The sequence below is a fragment of the Megalobrama amblycephala genome, linkage group LG20, assembly GCF_018812025.1.
Source record: "Megalobrama amblycephala isolate DHTTF-2021 linkage group LG20, ASM1881202v1, whole genome shotgun sequence".
NCBI classification, from domain to species: domain Eukaryota; kingdom Metazoa; phylum Chordata; class Actinopteri; order Cypriniformes; family Xenocyprididae; genus Megalobrama; species Megalobrama amblycephala.
Window position 1 is genome coordinate 30,208,976 of NC_063063.1, and position 22,379 is coordinate 30,231,354.

At 36.9% G+C, this 22,379-nt stretch overlaps 1 protein-coding gene across 2 annotated transcripts in view; it reads left to right on the forward strand.

Annotated features, from left to right (window-relative positions):
• Positions 1-22,379, forward strand: part of dock1 (dedicator of cytokinesis 1) — a 299,327-nt gene that overhangs the window by 225,796 nt on the left and 51,152 nt on the right. For both annotated transcript variants that reach the window (XM_048170101.1, XM_048170102.1), the window contains exons 30-37: positions 2,289-2,367; positions 4,705-4,805; positions 10,955-11,013; positions 14,960-15,108; positions 18,950-19,035; positions 20,013-20,169; positions 20,719-20,759; positions 21,374-21,464. In XM_048170101.1, the coding sequence (XP_048026058.1) occupies positions 2,289-2,367; positions 4,705-4,805; positions 10,955-11,013; positions 14,960-15,108; positions 18,950-19,035; positions 20,013-20,169; positions 20,719-20,759; positions 21,374-21,464 (763 nt within the window). The remainder of the gene's footprint in view (positions 1-2,288; positions 2,368-4,704; positions 4,806-10,954; positions 11,014-14,959; positions 15,109-18,949; positions 19,036-20,012; positions 20,170-20,718; positions 20,760-21,373; positions 21,465-22,379) is intronic.

Below are 22,379 nucleotides of genomic sequence, written 5' to 3' on the forward strand. Positions count from 1 at the left end.
ACAGAAAGGCTTGTAATAGGAGTCAAATGGTGTAACTGGTTACACCATTTGACATTTCAATTTAAAATCAAATTTGATAGGCATTATCATGGACACCTATGTAAGCTAAAAAGTTAATAAAAAGTTAATACTCATGTCGCATGGTCTTCTTGCACAATTTGGACAAAATGGCTCCTTGAAAGGTGGTTACACCACCTTGACACTTAAGAAACTTGATTTGACTCACATAATTCCCCAAATTAATAATAATATCCAGAACAATGGTGTACCATTTACTTTTATTTTCTGAGAATTTCTTTTTTGAGAATTTCACCTTTTTTAAACAAGATGAATTATTTGGTACAGTTTTTACAGTTATACCACATTGACGTTTTTGCAATCATCCCCCAAATATTCTCTCAAAATGAATTGAAATCAGACATTTTCAACTTTGTCCTCAAAAAAGAGAATGTATACAAGTAATTTGCAAATGTAATTTGAAATTTTTACCCTTTTAAATTTAACTAAACCATATGGACACAAAAAAATAGTGTCACGTCATTGACCCATATTCATATATATTTTAAATAACATGCTCAAGTACGTGTGTGTGTATATGTGTGTGTGTGTGTATATATATATATATATATATATATATATATATATATATATATATATATATATATATATATATATATATATATATATATATATATATATGTACTTGTGCTTATGTATTTAATTTGTTGCAATATTGTTGTAGACAAAAGCTTTAGATGTAAAAGGAGTCTGTATTTTGTTTTATTTTCATATTATGCATCTTTAGACTGCTACATTCTGTCTGGCATTAGTAGAAAAAGGTCTATGTTACAAAATTCACGGTGAGCAGTGAGAGTTCACAAAAACTACTCAAAATATGTCACATTACAGACGTGAAATGTTCCCTTTGACGTCCGACGCTTTGAATCGGTTCATCTTGATTTGATTGCAAAGCGTCATTTTGCAGTGATTTGAGTCTCTCCGTTCTGTTCTTCCAACCTGTTCGCATTTTCTCCTTTTCTTTTTTCATTATCTTCAGCTGTGACACAGCTAGAGAAGTATATAAAGATTTCATGTTCTTTCTCATAGTTCATTAGTGATGGCCTTTATTGAACTAAGTGAATAGAGCGTCTTTAAGTCTCTCTAATATCATCTTAATGTCGTCTCAGTGTGGCGGAGTTAAAGACCTGTGATTAAGTTTATCATCTGAAGTTTATGTGCTTCCTCGCCAAAAGCTGAATGGTGTTTTAGTTCTGCGAGAGATCGCATCAGGAATGACATTATTCTGAGTTTAACTAACCGTTTTTATGGTTCATTTTCTACAGGCTGTTGTTAAAAGGTTAGTTCACCAAATGAAAATTCTGTCATTAATTACTCACTCTCATATCGTTCCACATCCGTAAGACCTTCGTTCATCTTCATAACACAAATTAAGATCTTTTGGATGAAATCCAATGGCTCAGTGAGGCCTGCATTGACAGCAAGATAATAAACACTTTCAGATGCCCAGAAAGCTACTAAAGACATATTTAAAACAGTTCATGTGACTACAGCGGTTCAACGTTTATGTTATGGTGCGGCAAAAAAATTAAAATAACGACTTTATTCAACAATATCTAGTGATGGGCGATTTCAAAACACTGCTTCATGAAGCTTCGAAGCTTTATGAATCTTTTATTTAGAAACGGTGCTTCGGAGTGTGTATTAAACTGCCAAAGTCACCTGATTTCAGTAAACGAGGCTTTGTTACGTCATAAGTGTTTCGAAACGTTTTGAAATTTCAATAGTTCACGTGACTTTGGCAGTTTGATACATGCTCTGAACCACTGATTCAAAACAAAAGATTCGTAAAACTTCATGAAGCAGTGTTTTGAAATCGCACATCACTAGATATTGTTAAATAAAATCATTTAGTTTTTTCGGTGCAAAAAAAGTATTATCATCGCTTCATAACATTAAGGTTGAACCACTATATGAACTGTTTTAAATATGTCTTTAGCAGCTTTCTGGGCATCTGAAAGTGTAAATTTTCTTGCTCATCGGATTTCATCAAAAATATCTTAATTTGTGTTATGAAGATGAACGAAAGTCTTAGGGGTGTGGAACGACATGAGGGTGAGTAATTAACAGAATTTTAACACTTTAAGAACAAACGCACTCATTTAAATAAGATAATGATTTAAAACGAATGAATAGAACATGACCATAGTCTCGTTTTCTCAAGTTTCTTTAAATAGACAGTGGCTGACATGATTTTTCTCTCATTTCAGAGTATTCCTGCGAGCCATCAATCAGTACGCCGCCGTACTCAGCAAGAAGTTCCTCGATCAAACCAACTTTGAGCTGCAGGTGAGACTTAAAGTTGCCTACAACACATATCTTTGAGCTCAAAATCACTATCATTGTATGCTAAATCTCCTTTTGTGTTCATTGCAAGAAAGAATTATAAAGATACCTTTATAATGCATTTAGACTAGTAAAGTGCTTTCAGAAAGCAATGATATGAATGAGATTTCTTGTTTATGAAAAGCACGCCTTTTAATCGTGACTATCAGCCCGGTTGTGTTAGAGGAAGTTCCAGCAGGGATCATTAAATTTCTTTCTACAAGAATAACTCATGACAGGCTAATGGGCTGCAATTTCCGAGCGTCTGATTTGAATATTTGAAGCGGTTCTTCTGTGAGCATTGTGCTCGTGGTGGTGGTGGTTGTTGCTGGTTGTTGGCTCATGGTTATTCTTATCTCGCTCCTCATCTTACCCGTGAAACCATCTGGCGATGCACACTTTGGTTTCCAGAAGCCGATGAATTATTTTCAAATAATTGTTGTGAGTGACATCAGCCATTCTGTGCTTTAAATAATAGGGTGCACTACGAGAATTGCTCATACTTTGTTCAAATCTTTCTCAATACGTTATAAACCAGTGTTTCAAATCATCATTTGTGCTACAGACATGAATGATTCTTCAAATGTCTTGATGAGCATTACTTTAGTAAGTGATCAAACTTCTGAAATCCAGTTTGTAGATGTCGAATTGAAAGGGTTTTCTAATTCTATTCTAATATGTAGTCATATTAAAGTGCCCTTATTATGCTATTTTAAAGGCTCCTCATTTTCATTCACATTTACATGCATCCAAGTTCAAAAAACATTTTAATTTTCTCATAATATACATTGCAGCATTACCTTTTTTCTTGCTGTCTAAACAGTCTCTCTAAACCCCTCCTTTTTGAGAGCTTCCTCTGCTCTGATTGGTGGCCCAGTCTGTTGTGATTGGTCAACCATTTATAGCGTGTTTCAGAAATTAGCATATCTGAATTTCAGCTCTTCCTCAGCGCTTGAGACACAGTGATGCATACAGTAATGATGGTGTCGGTTTTACCTTATCAATCTCATCAAACTGGATTTGCTTTGGCAGCAGAAAACGGCATCTTCTCGACATGAGCAAAACAGAACAAACTCTTCCAGTCTCAGCTACAACTACAGTGTTCGAGGGCGGGGCAAAGTAGACATTGTTCACCAATGAAGACCAATAGCTGGCATTATGCAAATTTGTTAAAATCTTACGCAAGTTTGAGAAGAAACTGAGACTGGAGGGACTGACAGCTCGTTTCAGGCAGTTCAGATTCTTTTTTTCGGGAGACAAAAACTCCATTTATCTGCACTTTGATCTTTAAATCTTTTTGTAGACCTTTTACAGACACAAACTGCTATATTACACACTACATGAAAGGTAATGTCTGGGGGGGGAAAGCAAAATAGGGGCACTTTAAAGGATTAGTTCACTCTCAAATAAAATGTTCCTGATAATTTACTCACCCCCAGATGTTCATGTCTTTCTTTCTTCAGTTGAAAAGAAATTAAGGTTTTTGATGAAAACATTCCAGGATTATTCTCCTTATAGTGGACTTCAGTGGCTTCCAAATGGTTGGTTGAAGGTCAAAATGACAGTTTCAGTGCAGCTTCAAAGGGCTTTAAACGATACCAGATGAGGAATAAGAGTCTTATCTAGCGAAACGATTGGTTATTTAAAAAAAAAAAAAAATACAACTGTATATGTTTTATATAAACACATGATCGCCTTGCACGTGCTTCCGCTTTCTGTATTCTTGAAAAAGCTTACGCTGTATGTCCTACGCCTTCCCTATTCTACTTGCGGAAAAAAACAGAACTGGCGCCGCGTTCGTTCCGTAAGTTAAATAGTCCCTTTGATGTTTTCATCAAAAACCTTAATTTCTTTTTGACTGACGAAAGAAAGACATGAACATCTTGGATGACATGGGGGTGAGTAAATTATCAGGAAAATTTTATTTGAAAGTGAACTAATCCTTTAATGCAGTATGATTTAAGAGCTGTTCACGCCAAGAACAGTAACTATATTAGCATCCACACCAAACCACGAGAATGTTCTGTTTATTATAAGCGTATGCTACAGTAATGTCATGTACCTCTTTAAAGGTGGGTAAATTCTAATTGGTTGTCATTATTTGAATCATTCATCAGCTGTTTCTCCGTGTCGGTATCATATTAGTTATGATGTGTACTTCCCTATTCTCTTAGAATTAGGATGATTATTGAAACTTTAGAGTTATAGATATCATTATAGTTATCATTCTTGGTCATTTAGTCTATTTTTATTTCAATTAGGAACTGAAGTCAAATCGTATCTCTCCTTTCTTTTTTTCAGTTGTGGAATAACTACTTCCACCTCGCTGTGGCGTTCCTTACCCAGGAGTCTTTGCAGCTGGAGAACTTCTCAAGTGATAAACGTGCCAAGATCTTCCACAAGTAAGCATTAATATCACAAGCACCTACTCATAATGTACCGCTACAGAATTGTATAACATTAACCTCTCAACAGGAAGAATTACAGAGGAAAAGTATGTTTATGATGCTTGGATATTTAAAAAAGCATCCTTTAAGCATCTGTTTGTCAGAAATGATGCATTTGGAGTGTTAAGATGAGAGTTGAAGTGTCAGACAGCCGTGTTGTCATGTTACATTTGCATTTATTCATTTAGCAGACGCTTTTATCCAAAGTGACTTACAAATGAGGAATACAACAAGCAATTCATCTTAAGGAGGCAGTAACACAAGAAGTGCTTGTAATACAAAGATTTAAACATCATCCAGATTAGTGCAAGACTGAACAGGGACAGACATATGTAAAAAAAATACTGAAAGCGTAGAAATAGTTGCATATAGGGCAGAGAAAGGTGAAGGAGATTTGTTTTTCTGAAAACATGTTCAGGTTCTGCATCGCTGTTCAGAGCTTTAGAGAAGGAGAGACAGCAGGGCTGAGTGAGAGACAGAGGAGTGAAGAGCCTCTTATCTGCTCCAGGAGCTTCTGTCTGTGTTTGCCCGTGGCGTGAGCTCATTCTCGCAGAGACAGATCACTGTCTGTCAGGTCTCTTCAGCCTCTGGAATCACACAGCCTCTCAAGAAGCTTCCTCTCAGAAACACAAGGACACATTTCCAAAACCACCCGTTTTCTCGGGACAGTAATGGCAACTCTTTCTTGGAGGCGTTTTTGCTTTTAGGTTTTGGATGAATTGCACAGAATACACAAGAAATGAATGGCCAACAATCTCTGCATCAGAACATTTTTATAATAAGATCATTTGAATATTATTAATATATTGGCTATCAGATGTTATTAGCAATCTCTATCTGTCCATCTATCCATCCATCCATCCATCCATTGTTCGTTGACGTTCATTCATACATTATCCATCCATTCATCCGTCCGTTGGTTGGTTGGTTGGTTGGTTCATTTCATTCATCCATCCATCTTTGGTTGGTCGGTCGGTCTGTACGTCTGTCTGTTTGTCTTTTTAACTTTTAATAAAGTAACAGGTTTTAACCCTTAAATGCATGACTGTTTCGCCAATCATTCTTACATATTCGGGTCTTTATCGACCCGGATCAATATCAAACACGGAAGGATCTCTACCTGTCGCGATAATATAAAACTCCTCTGATATTAGAGTAACAATTACAGAAGAATAAAATAAAGCATATTTTGTTACCTTTTGGAGCTTGAAAGGGCTCCGTTTGAGCAGATGTTTTATGCCATCATCACTGTCCTCGTCAGAGCTCATTTCCCAGTAAATTCAGCAAATAATGGGCTAGTTTTATGTTTGAGGTCACAAATATGAGCCTATTTGCGATCTCAAACATATTCTCAAAACTATATAATTTTCAACATGTTCAAAATCAATATTTCGATCGCTAACAGCTTCACCAGATGACAGATACAGTCATAGTTGATTGCGTTCAGTACTTGCTCTGCAGTAAATCGCTGAGCCATTTCATGTTTTTCTTATTATTTTGTGTTCTGTCTGAATGAGTCGTCACTTCAGCATTGTGTATTAGACATTGCCACCTTGTGGAATAAAGGTGAATTGCACTTATTCCATCATCTAAGATTCAATTATTGTTGTGCAGAAAAAATATACGCACACTCATACACACCTCGGGTCGTTAGCGACCCTATACAATTTTTACAAAAAATGAATACAAAAATAGGCATTCTTTTATAATTTTATGATTTTTTTCTTGTTATATTCTTTATAATAAATTGATTGAGGAATACCAAGAAGGTTGATGTCTAACTTTAAAAAATGAACGAGGAGGAGGGTAGTGAATGATGTCCCGGGTCACTAAAGACCCGGGGTATGCCTTTAAGGGTTAAAATACATATTTTTAAGTAATCAGCCATAACATTCATTTAATTAATGCTATCAACTTGAAATGTATGGTTTATTCATAGTTCCCTCATGTGGCAATGTGAAATCTGGATATTCTAATATTCTTCTTGTCCTCAAAAGAAAGACGAGCAGATGATATTTTTGGGTTAACAATCTCTTTAATTTTAAAACCAAACTTGTGCAAAAATAAAAGCGCACAGAGCTCAACTCATTGTCAGCTATAATGCAGTTTAAATTGTTTACTTGCTGACAGCATTTCAACCTGATTGCACTTCATGTCCTGGAATTCTACAAAACAAAAACAAAAATAAGAAGCACAAAGTTGGCATTTTGAGGCTTTTATCAGAAAATGTGCTGATGTCTAGAGGATGCTGCATCTCATATTTCTAACAATCTGTTCGGCTACTTTAAGAGAGTCTTTGTTCTTCTGTGCTGTTTGCCCCCCGTTGTGCCTCTTTCAGAGTGATGGTTTCATTCCTTCAGAGCTGTAGCCTCAGCTTTCATCCTTCCCTCAACCTTTCATCACTCCATTCTCCCTGTGTTCTGCTGGAGGTGTCATGCTGACCTCAGAGAGGCTGCTGCTGCTGCTGCTGCTGACTCTTCACTCTGTCTTTTTTCTCCTCTTTTCTCCTCATTCTGTCTTTGAGTCAAAACTGGTATCACGGTAAAGGAACATCCAGGCCAAAGCTCACATACTCAGTACAGATATAAGAAATACACAATATGGTTTTGGTTTTTTTGGTGTGCCATCCTTGTTGACAAGGGGGTTTAGTGGTGTTTTGGTGAATTATGTGGTTGATTAGCTGATCTGGTTGCAGGGTGATGCTATGTGGTTGCTAGCATGTTCTGGGCATTTACCAAGCCTGCTGTAAGTGAATGTTAATGAGTTTCTTTTTGTAGGTTGCTGTGGTTTCTAGGGCGTTCTATAGATATGGCCAGGGCTTGGCATTTACCTTTTTTTTTTTTTTTCACTGGCCACTCTGCATTTACACTGGCCACAATTTTGACATTAAAGGTGCCCTAGAACTTTTTTTTTAAAAGATGTAATATAAGTCTAAGGTGTCCCCTGAATGTGTCTGTGAAGTTTCAGCTCAAAATACCCCATAGATTTTTTTTAATTCATTTTTTTAACTGCCTATTTTGGGGCATAATTAGAAATGAGCCGATTCAGGGTGTGTGGCCCTTTAAATCTCGTGCTCCACGCCCATGGAGCTCGCACTTGCCTTAAACAACATAAAAAACGTTCACACAGCTAATATAACCCTCAAAATGGATCTTTACAAAGTGTTCGTCATGCAGCATGTCTAATCGCATAAGTACAGTGTTTATTTTGATGTTTACATTGATTCTGAATGAGTTTAAGGCTGTGCTCCGTGGCTAACGGCTAATGCTACACTGTTGGAGAGATTTATAAAGAATGAAGTTGTTTATGCATTATACAGACTGCAAGTGTTTAAAAATGAAAATAGCGACAGCTCTTGTCTCCGTGAATACAGTAAGAAACAATGGTAACTTTAACCACATTTAACAGTACATTAGCAACATGCTAACGAAACATTTAGAAAGACAATTTACAAATATCACTAAAAATATCATGTAATCATGGATCATGTCAGTTATTATTGCTCCATCTGCCATTTTTCGCTATTGTTCTTGCTTGCTTACCTAGTCTGATGATTCAGCTGTGCACAGATCCAGACGTTCTGCCCTTGTCTAATGCCTTTCATAATGTTGGGAACATGAGCTGGCATATGCAAATATTGGGGACGTACACCCTGACTGTTACGTAACAGTCGATGTTATGTTGAGATTCGCAAATGAGATTTATATAAGAAGATTTATATAAGAAGGAGGAAACAATGGAGTTTGAGACTCACTGTATGTCATTTCCATGTACTGAACTCTTGTTATTTAACTATGCCGAGGTAAATTCAATTTTTGAATCTAGGGCACCTTTAATAACATGGGGAAAACTGCCATATAGATATTTTTTAATATTATCTCATCATTTGGCAGCAGGTTTATTAGGCTGCTGTCACTTTAAGACCTGACGCACGGATCCATTATACTGTTAAACATGCGCTTTCTTTCTCAACTGTTTGAGTTCACTTAAAACAAAACTGACTGTGTTTACATGAATACTCACCAAGACCGGCATTTGACATTATTTTGTGTGTATTTGACTGTGTAAGCGCAATAAGCAATTTAGTACTGAGAGGCGGCTTTATGCGCGTGCACTTTTGGTGTGAGCACAAAATCTGTGGGAATTAGTACATTTATCCGCAATCCCTGTAACACCAACAATATTCATCCGGATCAAATGAAATGAGTGGGTGAGGGGAGGCGGTTTGTGTGTCAACTCGCTGTCAGAGAGATGAAAGAGAGAGAAAGAGCAGCTGGTATCGTGTCTCTATTCTGCGCAAAATGAGTGTTGGAAGAGTTTCAGATATCTCTGTATCAAATGGTATCAAAAAATCAATATTTTTGACAACACTACATTGCACTCAGTTTATTATTTCAGATGCCTTTAAAAAAACTTCAATTGAAAAATATATATATTAAATTCAACCTACCAACGTGGCTAGTAGGAGTGTTAATGTCAAGCGCTGGATGTGACTTAAGATTTGCTCAATACCTCAAGTATGAGGAAGCGAGCAGCCGCTTTAGCAAACAGCACTAATAGAAGAGGTGCGGGTGTCCCTCGCTCTTTTTCATCTGTCGCTGTATTACGTTAGCATCTCTTTTCAGTGAATGTCCCGTGGGCTGGCAGGTGTGAGTGTTAACAGACTCGGCTTCCTCTTGAGTGTGAGGACACACACCCCCGGCTGTCTGTCAAGTTTGTTCTGTCACTGCGGACACCAGAGATACAAATTATAGAGTACCGCTTAGCAGGAAACAGACAGACCTGTGTAGAGAGAGAGAGGAAGATGTGTGAGGAAGGCTGCAGGAAGTCAGAAGGAGGTGAAGTAATTAAGAGAGCATGTCAAAGAAGTCAGCATGTGAAAGGAGAGATCAGACAGGGAAAATGAAGTGTTCGAGATGAGTATGAGAAGAAACATTCACTATCTGCATCTGGTATTACAGGAATGCACCATTGCCAATCATTACAGGAAATAAAATTCAAAAGTTTGACATTTTCTAAAGTTTTTTAATGTTTTTGAAAGAAGTCTCTTCTGCTCACCAGGGCTGCATTTAGTTGATCCAAAAATACAGTAAAAACAGTAATGTTGTGAAATATTACTACAAACTGTTTTCTATTTGAATATGTTTTCAAATGTAATTTATTCCTGTGATCAAAGCTGAATTTTCAGCATCGTTACTCCAGTCTTCAGTGTCACATGATCCTTCAGAAATCATTCAAATATGTTCATTTGCTGCTCAAGAAACATTATTATCAATATTTAAAACAGTTGCGCTGCTTTATATTTTGTTTACGGAATCTTTGATTAACAGCAAGTTCAGAAGAACAGCATTTATTTGAAATAAATGTCTATTTCTCGCTGAATAGTTTAGATAAAATGAGTGAAAGTGTAACAGAATAACAACACATATTGGTATTGCTTTCAATTTAAACGGACCTCAAGGTGAATAAAGCCCTGGTCAGACTCGAGGTGAGTCACGTGACGTGCTTTAGCATGCTAGCGAGCATCTGATCTGCCGCACAAAAATGATTAAACGTCAGTAACGAGGGTCAAACTGAAGGAAGTAAGACTCGGAGGAGTTGCGAGAGGCTTTACTGTGTGTTAACTGGGCTCCGACGCACCTCGTCCTTGTCTTCCTAAATTACGACTGGATGAGAGCGTATTGACAAAGCAATCAATGGTGGCTCAGAATTCAGCCGAGGGCCACAGGCATCCCAAAATGACAGCGGTAATGAATGGCTGTCAGGGCCGCTGGAGGTAAAGCATAAAGGAACTGTCGCCATGCTGCTTACTTTACACTTTCTTTAAATGAGAGCACTGATTCGGGACGCTGAGGTATCGTCTGTGCTCTCGTCCTCTGTCGTTTTACTAAACCTGTGTGACGTTGATTCTGGACGGCTTTTATTCCTCTCTCTGTTAGTACAATATTATTGTTTGCAAGTTGACACTAACAAACCATAAATGTTTCTCAATTCCAGGAGAATAAATTGAGATGTTCTTACGAATGTTTTGTGGTCTTTGAGCATGATTTTATGAAATCATCTGTCTTGATCTTTCTCTGATATCTTCATATTTGTATTTATAGGTATCAAGACATGCGGCGACAGATTGGCTTTGAGATCCGAGACATGTGGTACAACCTAGGTGAGCTCCCCTTTATTATTATATTAGACAAAAATAGATGTGAAATACGCAAGGGTATGTCTATCTGCAAGTGTTGATTTATTTTGTGTGACTCTCTCAAATACTTAATTCTGGTTGGTGCATTGCAGCTTGTTTTTGTATAATATTATATAATGTCTAGTAGGGGTGTGACGAGATCTCGTGGCACGAGATCTCGCGAGACTAAACTGTGACGAGATTTCTCGTCGAGGCGAAAAGTAGTCTCGTGATGTTGCCATGACAGAGTGTTAGGATGATTAGGAAAGAATATGCCACCGCTACGTTTACATTATGCCTCCACTGTCGTTTTGCTTTGTATTTAAATAAAAAAAAAACCATTTAATTCAGTTGGATAACGGTCGCCGCCGCTCCATATTTACAGAGTACGCGCGACCGTTTAAAAGTGAAAGTAAACGCGCACGCGCATTCAAACGTGATTTCAATACCCCACATTTTGAAAGCGGCTCACTGATGAATACAGATATCTCTCAATATGAAAGCTATTTTAGGCTGGGCAGTGTAGTTGTAACCATCTCTCAGCTCTGTATCAAAGAAAAATTTGGTCTTATTTGATCTTTGAATATTGAGAGAGTGCGATTATGGTTGCACTTATTGTAAAGTGTTACCATAAAAATGAATAACAGTTTTCTCTTCTTATTATTTACTAGTACAAACAATAAGGTTTCATTTGTTAACATTAGTTAATGCACTGTGAACTATCATCAACTAACAATGAATGACTATTTTTATCAACTAACAAAGATTAATAAATACTGTAGCAAATATATTGCTCGTTGTTAGTTGATGTTGGTTAATACATTAATGTTAATAAATGAGACCTTATTGTAAAGTGTTACCATTTTTATTTATACTGTTTTTATTTCTGTGATCAGATTGTGGAGAGGAGTTCAGTTAGGAGGTCAAAAGCTGTAGAAGCTCATAATTCATGTACAGTAAGGTCTGAAGAGACTGAAATCATACAGGAGGGAAGTCAGTCAGTTGAGTTAGTGGCAAAACCTTTTACATTACTTGAGTATTGTTGTCTTTTACTGCATATGATAATTCAGTCTCAGAAAGTAGAACTGAAATGACATTCATTACAAAATGATTAGTTAAAACATTTCAAATACACCTGCAGAATATTTTTTCTAGTCATGTATTTCGCCATCTTGTCTCGTCTCGTGAACTCAATCTCGAGTCTCGTCTCGTCTCGTGAGATACTGGTCTCGTCACACCCCTAATGTCTGGGTTTCGTTAAGTGTCTAAACTGCATATTATTCTATGCTCTTGCATGATTTTCAACTCAAAATCCATCTCCATCTATTTAAGTGATATATATCTGTGTTGTTATTGGGGCTGAGGTACAGTTAGTCTGTAAAGGTTAAAGATGCAGTGAAGCCATAATTAAAGTATTATGGCTTTTAGTCTTTTAGCTAAACTATTAGCTTTCAGTTCATTTCAGCTCATTATGTGATCAAAGCTGAATTTTCAGCATCATTACTCCAGTCTTCTGTGCGACATGATCTTTCAGAAATCATTCTAATATGCTGATTTGCTGCTGAAGAAATGTTTGATTATTACGAATGTTGAAAACAGTTGTGCTGCTTCATATTTTTGTGGAAACCTTGATGCATTTTTTTCAGGATTCTTTGATGAAAGGAAAGTTTAAAAGAACAGCATTTGTTTGAAATAGATTTTTTTTTTAACATTCTAAATGTCTTAGTCTCAGCCTTAGTCTAATGCTAAGTCTAATGCATACGGCACACAAAATGGGAGACGCTTCAGGAGATTCAAAGTGTACAGGATTTCCGAGATGTGTCGCTTTCTTTAATGGTCTGCCTGGAAACAAAGCCATCATGGTGCCAAACCCCCTCATGGAAAAAGAAAGCTACTTAAAGGGTTAGTTCACCCAAAAATTAAAATTATGTCATTAATGACTCACCCTCATGTCGTTCCAAACCCGTAAGACCTCCGTTTATCTTCAGAACACAGTTTAAGATATTTTAGATTTAGTCCGAGAGCTTTCTGTCCCTCCATTGAAAATGTTTGTACGGTAGACTGTCCATGTCCAGAAAGGTAATAAAAACATCATCAAAGTAGTCCATGTGACATCAGAGGGTCAGTTAGAAGTTTTTGAAGCATCGAAAATACATTTTGGTCCAAAAATAACAAAAACTACGACTTTATTCAGCATTGTCTTCTCTTCCGGAATCCTTTCCATATAATTGATTCCATTGAATTGATTCCATTGAATCCTTTCATCTGTCGGCGTTGGTAATGCACTTTTACGTCGCCGTGGTTGTTTTTGGCGATTAGGACATCCGCGACATGCACACTTATGCACCATTTTAAAAAATATAGCAATACCAAAATACAAACAATGTAGAATAGCTTGAATACAGCGTGCGTCTCCCTCAGACTGTAAACGAAGCTCGGGCGCACCGGATAACACGTCAGCAGCGTCTTACATCAGCAGCGTCACTGCGGAGTCGTGAACCACACTCCGGAGCAGAAGGGGGCGGTAATGCACCAATAAGCTGGATGCCAACTGCCGTAAAATAGGAAAGAAGAAGAAGCGGAGTCGTGAACGCGGATTGACAACAGACCTGGAAGAGAATACAATGCTGAATAAAGTCGTAGTTTTTGTTATTTTTGGACCAAAATGTATTTTCGATGCTTCAAAATGTCGCGGATGTCCTAATCACCAAAAACACATAAAAGTGCATTACCAACGCCGACAGATGAAAGGATTCAATGTAATCAATTCAATGGAAAAGATTCCAGAAGAGAAGACAATGCTGAATAAAGTCGTAGTTTTTGTTATTTTTGGACCAAAATGTATTTTCGATGCTTCCACAAATTCTAACTAACCCACTGATGTCACATGGACTACTTTGATGATGTTTTTATTACCTTTCTGGACATGGACAGTCTACCGTACAAACATTTTCAATGGAGGGACAGAAAGCTCTCGGACTAAATCTAAAATATCTTAAACTGTGTTCCGAAGATGAACGGAGGTCTTACGGGTTTGGAACGACATGAGGGTGAGTCATTAATGACATCATTTTCATTTTTGGGTGAACTAAACCTTTAAATAAGTGCTTTAAAAAATTTGGAGGCCGATATGCCATTGCTGTTGTAAATTCACATAACGTTCTTGAATGAATGCTTTATTGATTGCATGCTGGTATGTTATTCAAAGTTTTCAGTCATGTAACTGTCAGCTTTCCCAGCTTTCACACGCCATAACTTTGCTATCATTTATCTTTGTGTACAGCTTGTGTCTGCCACATTTGTATTGCTTACAGTTTTAGCACTGATTTCAAGCAGGTTATTTTTTGACCAAGACACCTAACTGTTATTTAGAGCCGTGGATACGGAAATGCTCTGAAATCGAAGGTGCTAATTAGTGGCAGGACAGTTGAGAAAGTACCGCTGTGAAAGTATTTTCAGTTCCCACATTCCTCTCTGAAGCAATTTTTTGCCACCTCACGGTAGGCGTGTTTCTCAACAGTCTTTGGTTGTTCATTAGCTTGCTGCGTTTGATACCGGGTTTAGTCACATACACCAGAGATTCGCAGATGTTTGCCTCTATTCAGTCCTGTGATTGCGCGAAACTCTGAAGATTAGTGGAGCGAAGATGAAAGTCTGTCTTTTGAGTGCTTTAGAAATGGTGCCTCCAAAATAGTTGTACACACCTCACAAAAATACATAAAAGTTGTTGTTAGACACAAATAGGCACTGCGAGGAAGAAGCGGAGAGACGATATTCCCTGCGCTGCTGCACCTGCCGGCAAAAATATCACAAACAGAAAGCCGATCCTGTGTGTACGGCATAAAAAGCACAAAAAACTAACAGAAACATTTTAAATAAATAATCTAAAGGATTCAGGCATCCTAACTCGTTTCTTCTGAACATCCTGCAGGTCCACACAAGATCAGGTTTATCCCCGAGATGGTGGGTCCGATTCTGGAGATGACGCTGGTTCCGGAGATCGAGCTGCGCAAAGCCACCATTCCCATCTTCTTTGACATGATGCAGTGCGAGTTTCACTTCAGACGCTGTTTCCAGACGGTCAGTTAGCACAGACATCAGTACCTGTGTGATTTCTGTGGTGATAAACTGTGTTTGCATTCTAATTTTGCACACTTACACTGCATACTAACAGTATAGTTCATGGGAAAGTACACTATTGTTCAAAAGGTTGTTTTTTTCCAACTAAAGGCTCAGCAAGGCTGCCATAATATTGTGAAAAATTTCAATTTATCACATTTCATACATTTTCTATTGTAATATATTTTAAAATGTAATTTATTCCTGTGATCAAAGCTGAATTTTCAGCATCATTACTCCAGTCTTCAGTGTCACATGATGCTTCAGAAATCATTCTAATATGCTGATTTGCTGCTCAAGAAACATTTTTTTTTACCTCTTTTTAGTTATATTTTTTCATGTCTTTTTGATCAATGGAAAGTTCAAAAGTTAAGCATTTATTTGAAACCAAAACATATTAATTTATTTTAACAAAACAATCTTTTGAACGGTAGTTTATATGTATGCAGTACTTTTAAATAGGGGTGTCATCATAACAGCATTTCAGTAGTACATACTAAAAGCTTTTAAATACTAAAACAAAATGCACAAGTCTTTGTTACCACAGCAAAAATGAATATGCTACAGAACGGACTTCTTATTTAAAAGGTTAAATAATAATATGAATATTAACATATTAAACTGAACATGTACTCTTCAAATGTTTCTCTAATTAAACATTGCTTTAGGTCTTTCAAGTAATTATTCAAGTAAACAGTTGGACGCATCACCGCAAGGTGCAAGCACTATACTGAGCCTTTCTGCAAATACTCATGTGAGCAGTTGAAAGCAGCCGCTCAAAAGGTGTAAAAACCGCTGCTTTATATTCTTTATTCTTTGAAGGGCCATCGCAAACTCCTGTTGTGAGGTAAAAATCATGAACGGATGTAAATCCATTTGTGTGCTTTTAAACTCACCTTGAAATCAAATTGACCATTTTTTTTATTTATTTTTTTTTTAATGGAATATTGCTGCATTATAAATTCATGTGCCTCTTCTCTGATGACGAGGGCGGGGTAACCTGTCACTCACATCCGATCCACCAATAGCAAACCACAGCCATCCAATCAATTCCCCATAGACAAAATACCTTTTTTTTGTCTTGTTCCACAAGCCGTTTCACTCGGATATATGTCAAAATAGGGACTAAAACACTAGCGCAACTTCCGTTGCATGCAGACTATAACATGTTCTGTAGTTTAGGATGCACTAGTTCTCATTTTGCAGACTACAGTATGTGGATAGTGCACATATTAGGATGCAGTCCGTTGCGCCACATCCCGCAGAGATCTTCATCTACCTCAAAAATCACTGCTGAAAGGTTACGGATCCACTACTTCCGCAGATATGCTTTTCTTTTATGCTAATCTACAGATGTGTGAGTTCATCTCTCATTTGTTGTTCTTCTGAGAGTGTCATTGGACTGATAATGCTTCAGTACAGCCTACTGCAGCTTCAGTTTCATCTAAAATCTCTCTCACAGATGCAGTGAGTGTTTGACGCCCTGCATGTTTAAACCTGCCGGTCCTATGGGACGCACTAGTGTGCCATTCAAATGAGAAGCGTATTGAGGGCTGCATGAACAGACTGAAAACATTACAATTAATGCAAATGATGACACACATGATGTCAGTCATATCTTATCAGAGCTTTGCTTTTGGTGTGACTTGAGTCTGTTGTCAGAGTTCGTTTGTGCACCAGTAAAACACACTTGGGTTCTAAAGTCGGAACTGCGAGTTATAAAGTTGGAATTGCACGATATAAAGTCGGAATTGCGAGTTATAAAGTCGGAATTGCGAGTTATAAAGTCGGAATTGAGCGATATAAAGTCGGAATTGAGCGATATAAAGTCGGAATTGAGCGATATAAAGTCGGAATTGCGAGTTATAAAGTCGGAATTGTCAGTTATAAACTTGGAATTGAGCGATATAAAGTCGGAACTGTGAGTTTTAAAGTCGGAATTGAGAGTTATAAAGTTGGAATTGAGCGTTATAAAGTCGGAACTGCGAGTTATAAAGTTGGAACTGCGAGTTATATAGTCGTAATTGCGAGTTATATAGTTGGAATTGAGTGATATAAAGTCGGAACTGCGAGTTTTAAAGTCGGAACTGCGAGTTATAAAGTTGGAACTGCGAGTTATAAAGTCGGAATTGAGAGTTATAAAGTCGGAATTGCGAGTTATATAGTTGGAATTGCGAGTTATAAAGTCAGAATTGCGATTTATATAGTTGGAATTGAGCGATATAAAGTCGGAACTGCGAGTTTTAAAGTTGGAATTGCGAGTTATAAAGTTGGAATTGAGCGATATAACGTCGGAACTGCAAGTTATAAAGTCGGAATTGAGAGTTATAAAGTCGGAATTGCGAGTTATATAGTTGGAATTGCAAGTTATAAAGTCAGAATTGCGATTTATATAGTTGGAATTGAGCGATATAAAGTCGGAACTGCGAGTTTTAAAGTTGGAATTGCGAGTTATAAAGTTGGAATTGAGCGATATAACGCCGGAACTGCGAGTTATAAAGTCAGAATTGTGATTTATATAGTCGGAATTGTGAGTTATAAAGTTGGAATTGAGCAATATAAAGTCGGAACTGTGAGGTATGAAGTCGGAACTGCGAGTTAAGTTGGAACTGCGAGTTATAAAGTTGGAACTGCGAGTTATATAGTCGGAATTGCGAGTTATATAGTTGGAATTGAGTGATATAAAGTCGGAACTGCGAGTTTTAAAGTCGGAACTGCGAGTTATAAAGTTGGAATTGCGAGTTATAAAGTTGGAACTGTGAGTTATAAAGTCGGAATTGAGAGTTATAAAGTCGGAATTGCGAGTTATATAGTTGGAATTGCGAGTTATAAAGTCAGAATTGCAATTTATATAGTTCGAATTGAGCGATATAAAGTCGGAACTGCGAGTTTTAAAGTTGGAATTGCGAGTTATAAAGTTGGAATTGAGCGATATAACGTCGGAACTGCGAGTTGTTATAAAGTCAGAATTGCGATTTATATAGTTGGAATTGTGAGTTATAAAGTTGGAATTGAGCAATATAAAGTCGGAACTGTGAGTTATAAAGTCAGAATTGCGAGTTATATTGTCAGAATTGCAAGTTATATAGTTGGAATTGCGAGTTCTAAAGTCTGACGTTTTTTTTCTCAGAATTGCGAGTTTATATCACGCAATTCTGACTTTATAACTTGCAATTGTGAGTTTATATCTTGCAATTCTTAGAAATAGTCAGAACTGTGAGATGAAAAGTTGCAATTACCTTTTCTATTTTTTTTTTTTTTTTTTTTTTTTCAGTGGCGGAAACAAGCTTCCTCACTTATTTGTTACAGCCACTGGATTGAGATCTAAATCACGGAAGTGAAGTGCAATTTATGTTGTTGAAGTCTTTTTTTAATTATACTTTGTGAGGTTAGGAATTTTTTAAGTAGTAAAATTAAGACATCTGGACATCTGGTTAGTTTGTTTGGATGAAGTGAGGAGGACAGAAATCGTAATGTGTGTATATGTTTGCAGTGATTTCATCAATGCTGAAGTCATCTCACTTCACTCTATAACAGCAATATGAAGAGCAGCATCTGAAAGAAAATCCCTCAGACAGCTTGTCTGTCTGTCTGTGTCTCTGATGAAGCGCGGTGATGGTAATGAGCAGATAAAGTTGAGCTCACAGTCGGTGTGACTGATAACGGCTGATTACTCTCTGACACAGCGCAAGAGAGCGAGAAAACGCAGGAGGAGGAGAGGGAGGAGGGCTGGGAGGAACGACGCTAATGAAATGAAAAATTAGCCACACTCGTTATTTACGGCTGCTGTGTTTAATTGCAGTTTGAGAACGAGATCATCACCAAGCTGGATCACGAGGTGGAAGGCGGCCGAGGAGACGAACAGTACAAAATCCTCTTCCAGAAGATGTGAGCGCAGATTACACACACACACGCACACGCACACACACACACACACACACACACACACACACACACACACACACACGCACACACACTGATAGTGATGTTAATATAATTGCTACACGAGGAAACAGTGCAGAAGAGGTTCGTGTCTTTAAAAACAACAAATCAAAACTGACCCTAATTGATTCACATGTATTTAATCTTGTAAATGTTTAATTTTAAATATTTTAAAAATATTTGCACATTAAAAAAAAATAAATATACTTGCATATAAATGTTACACACTGACCATATTTGATTTACATTCAATATTTAACAGGGTAAACTAAAAATAAAAATCTTTTTTATTTTACAATAAAAAAAATAAATTAAAAAAACTTATTTTATTTAAGCTAGATGACATTGATGTACTAAAATAACTAATACTAAATAAACTAAAACTAATACATAAAAATAATAATAAAAAAATGACAAAAACAGATAACAAAATTACTTAAACTTTAATAAAAATTAAAGTGAAAGAAAATATAAAAACTAAAAATACTAAAATATTAATAATTCATTTAAATTAATTGATTATAATTAATTAATTATATAAATAATTAATTTAAATTTAATTTTAAATTTGGTTTTGAGCTCGGTTCATCTGTGGATGTTATATGAAAGAAATATGTTTATTTTCATAATCTTTCATCAAAATACACTACTTGAAAAGAGCTTTTCTCCTGATGTAGTCAATGACACATAGGCAAATATTACCCAATATAAATATACCTTGTCAAGTCCATACATCAATTTAAAAGTGTGTTTTGCTCAGAAATATGGCATATTATTGTAATTTTTGTTGACTTTAATGAGATCAAATGACTTTCATGTTGAGTCTACATACATTGCAAATGCTGTGTGTAACATGGAGTTTTGAGAAAAAGCGGTGTGACCTCCATCATTGATGTGTGTGTGTGTGTGTGTGTGTGTGACAGTCTGTTGGAGCACTGCAGGAAGCACAAGTATCTGGCCAAATCTGGTGAAAACTTTGTGACTCTGGTGGTCCGTCTGTTGGAGAGACTTCTGGACTACAGGACCATCATGCATGATGAGAACAAGGAGAACCGCATGAGCTGCACAGTTAACGTGTTGGTGAGGAGAACGTTTAGTCTCTTAACCGTGCATCAATGCAACAAAACCTTGAGATTTTACAGTGCATCTTTATGGATATATATGCATCCTGACGGAGCGAGCGTGTAGGCGTCCTGATGAAATGGAGTAATTGCAGCGGCTCCTTTGTAACTTTATAATTGGCACAAACTCTTGTACTTGTCCGCAAGTGTTAATGTCACAGCTTTGTTCAAGCATAGCATCAGTGAAGAACTTGGATCTGACAGTATTAACTCTATTATGTATTTCAAAAACATACTGAGACACAAGTGCACATTATATCTGAACATGCCGTTGGAGTCCTCATGTGTTAAACATGACTCTTGTGTCGTCTCGCCGGTCGGTGTGCAGAAATCAACAGCGCAAGGACAGATGTTGTTACTGGGGTGATGATGGATTCTTCTAGAGCCCATTATCTCTCCAGCACTGTCTCAGTCTGAGTTTGTGTTTGTGTTTAAACTGAGGTCAGCATGTGTATAGCATGAATAAGTGAAGAGAATGTGACCTTGTATGTGTGTGTTTCTGTTGCAGAATTTCTACAAGGAGATCGAGAGGGAAGAGATGTACATAAGGCGAGTGACTTTATCTTTTCTTCCTTTCAGAAGCATGTCTTTCTCTTTTTTTCTTAAAAAAGGCATTTATAACGTTGCCAACAATTTGTCGCTGAAACAAATCGCTGAAAACAGATAACACAGGCTCATCCGGGTTACTGAAGTCAGCGGTGCTACAGTAGGAACGGTTTTTCCTTCATCAGAGTTTTGCGTTTGGTGGTCTTATAAAATATTAAAACTCAGTCAAATCAATATTTTGTGTACAGTTACTTAATTATGTCATCCAGTATGGTGCACTTACATACAAACGCAGCTGCTGCCATTTTGTGACTATTGTTTTGTACACTGTTGGATTATAAGATAACAAACAGGTACGATTTTAAAACAAACAGTTCAATCTCAGATCAATATCTCTTATCCCCATAATTATTTATGTGGCGAAATGCCGTTTATCTTTAAGACTCTTTACTATAGACAACAAAAGTTTCTCCAAGTACGTGAACGTGGAGCTAATCTGAACTCTGTAGGTGCTCTGAGCTGCTGGCCTTTGTGAATGTGTTATTGGAGCTTTTTTTTTGTAATGGATTTTGTGTTCAGATTGTTAATGTCATTCGTGTGTGTGTGTGTGTGTGTAGGTACCTGTACAAGCTCTGTGACCTGCATAAGGAGTGTGATAACTACACAGAAGCCGGATACACCCTACTGCTGCACGCTAAACTCCTCAAGGTAAATCGACACACGTTTATCTGACTATATATATATATGCCTCTTACCTTTGAGGACGTCTCTAGATGTCTCCAGTAAACACACACTACATTGATTCCGACTTGCTGACACATGCCAGTAAAAGGACATTCAGCGTACATGAGATAACAGTGTTTATACACTCATTCAGCTGCAGAATCTACAGTATCAAGTATAATTAAATTGGATTTCTTGCTGTTGAAGACTACGACAGGAATAATTCATGCACATTTCCATTTCTTTGAGTGTTGAAGTTCTACAGAAGGATGTTTTTTCCCCTCGTCTGACATTTAGAAAGTCACCTCAAGAAAACAAATTTCTGGTAGAAAGACACTCAAACTTTGTCAAAGATAATTGCAGTGCTTTAAGTGTTAAAATTCATTAGTATTACGTTTAAAACGTATGAAACTTAAAAGATTAAATTTAATACCAAAGTATTAAAACTTCTTTAATTAATTCATCCAGAATCACTTAACATACAGACACCCTTTTCGGTTTTTGTAAACTTTATACTTAATTGATGTACTTAAAGCCATATTTGCATACGGAAATGTGTCCGGTTTTTTTTTCTACTTCTTGCATTTATTTGCATACTGATTTTTTTTACTGATCTTTTTTTATATCCGTTTATACGTCGACATATCGATTCTTATGCAGATGCGTGTCATGACAAACTCAAAGGTCTGTGACTTTTCATTTGCACATTTACACCAACTAAAACCTAATCTTACCTAAAACATTAACATTATGTGGCTGCTTTGCAAGCACTGCTTTGTCCTTCAGGAAATGCAAATTTGATCTTGGGAGTTAGTCTTGATAATTGACATTAACTGTTAGTTGAGCAAATGGATTAATGTGTATATTGGCTTGCTGTTGAATCGCATCTGGATTTGGGCT